General features: G+C 22.6%; 1 protein-coding gene across 1 annotated transcript; it reads right to left on the bottom strand.

The window, feature by feature from the left end:
- Positions 1–547: 547 nt before the first annotated feature.
- EHI_112390 (uncharacterized protein) lies at positions 548–1,126 on the bottom strand (the record flags this gene model as incomplete). Its single annotated transcript, XM_643444.1, has 1 exon — positions 548–1,126. The coding sequence occupies one exon, from the start codon at positions 1,124–1,126 to the stop codon at positions 548–550; it is 579 nt and encodes a 192-aa protein (XP_648536.1).
- Between the last annotated feature and the right edge of the window lie 215 nt (positions 1,127–1,341).

Raw genomic sequence — 1,341 nt, forward strand, 5'->3', positions numbered from 1 at the left:
ATGTTTATAACAAAGATAAAACAAATTAATAAAAGAGAAGAATAAGAATAAGTTATGAGAATTTAAATGAAATAATTTGAAGATAAGAATAAAAAGCAAATAAACAAGGAAAAAACAAATGACAATGAATGTAAAACAAACAAAAACCAAATGAATTAAATAACATAATGAAATAGTACAAATAGATTTGAAGAATAGAAATGGTGATGTTTTCATATTTTTAAGAAAAGAATTATAATACTTCACCGTCAAATAATGACTAAAATAAAATTATTTATATTTCAATATTGTAATATTATAATATTGTAATACTGTAACATTCAATGTCATATTTACATTGATGGCTTATTTATTTTATTTGTTGATTGAAAACTCATTGATTTTTCTAATTATAAAACATTCAAAAATTAAACAAGATGAATAATTATATAAAACTCTATTTGTTTATCTCTTTGCATAAAACGTAAAATTATCTTATTATTTCAATGGAATACTGATTCAATTAAACTAAAACACATTTTATCTCCTTTCCTATTTATATTCATTCTTATTTTTTCACATCATCACTAATAATAGTATGTGATGTAAAGAAACGTATTCTTTTCAATGGAATTGACTTTGGGGGTTCTACGTATGGAAAATACTTAGAAACATCACAATATGAATTATGTTCCTTCATATAAATAACGTTGATATCTTTAGAGAATGAACAATTTAACTGATTATCAACAACAAATGCAAAAGGAGAACTAAAGATAATGGATGAACCTAATGGAATGTAAAACGATGTAGTGAATATCCGATAATCAAATGTGTTTATTTCATCACTTTCTAATGAACAAGAGAATATGTAATGATGTTGGTCAGTTATTCCAATTCCAATGTACGATGGTGCTTTTGATACATAACAACCAAAACAATTATCATTATAATCTTCTGCAACAAAATAAACATCTCGTTCTCTTTGGATGTAATTGAATATTGTTGTAGAAGATAATAAACTATTATTTGAGTCATATAAAGTTAATACATCTTTGTTAGAAAGAATGTTAACTATTCTCTCTGCTCTATCTTTTTCATCAGTGTAATGTAGAAATTGTGGTTGGTTAAATGAAATAACTTTCATTGAGTTTTTACTGTTCAATACTTTGGTGATGTTTAAATATTATTTTAAAAAAAAATGATATTTAAAGAAAATATGAAAGAAATTAATCAAAACTATATGAATAAAATACTGAATAATAAGAATGTAGTTATTATTAAATGTCATTTTGATGAATGATATTTATAATTGAATAACTTTGTTTGTATTTTTATATGTGTATTTTTGTAAATCAAAAC

Source organism: Entamoeba histolytica, genomic scaffold, assembly GCF_000208925.1.
Source record: "Entamoeba histolytica HM-1:IMSS scf_1104750517977 genomic scaffold, whole genome shotgun sequence".
NCBI lineage: Eukaryota > Evosea > Mastigamoebida > Endamoebidae > Entamoeba > Entamoeba histolytica.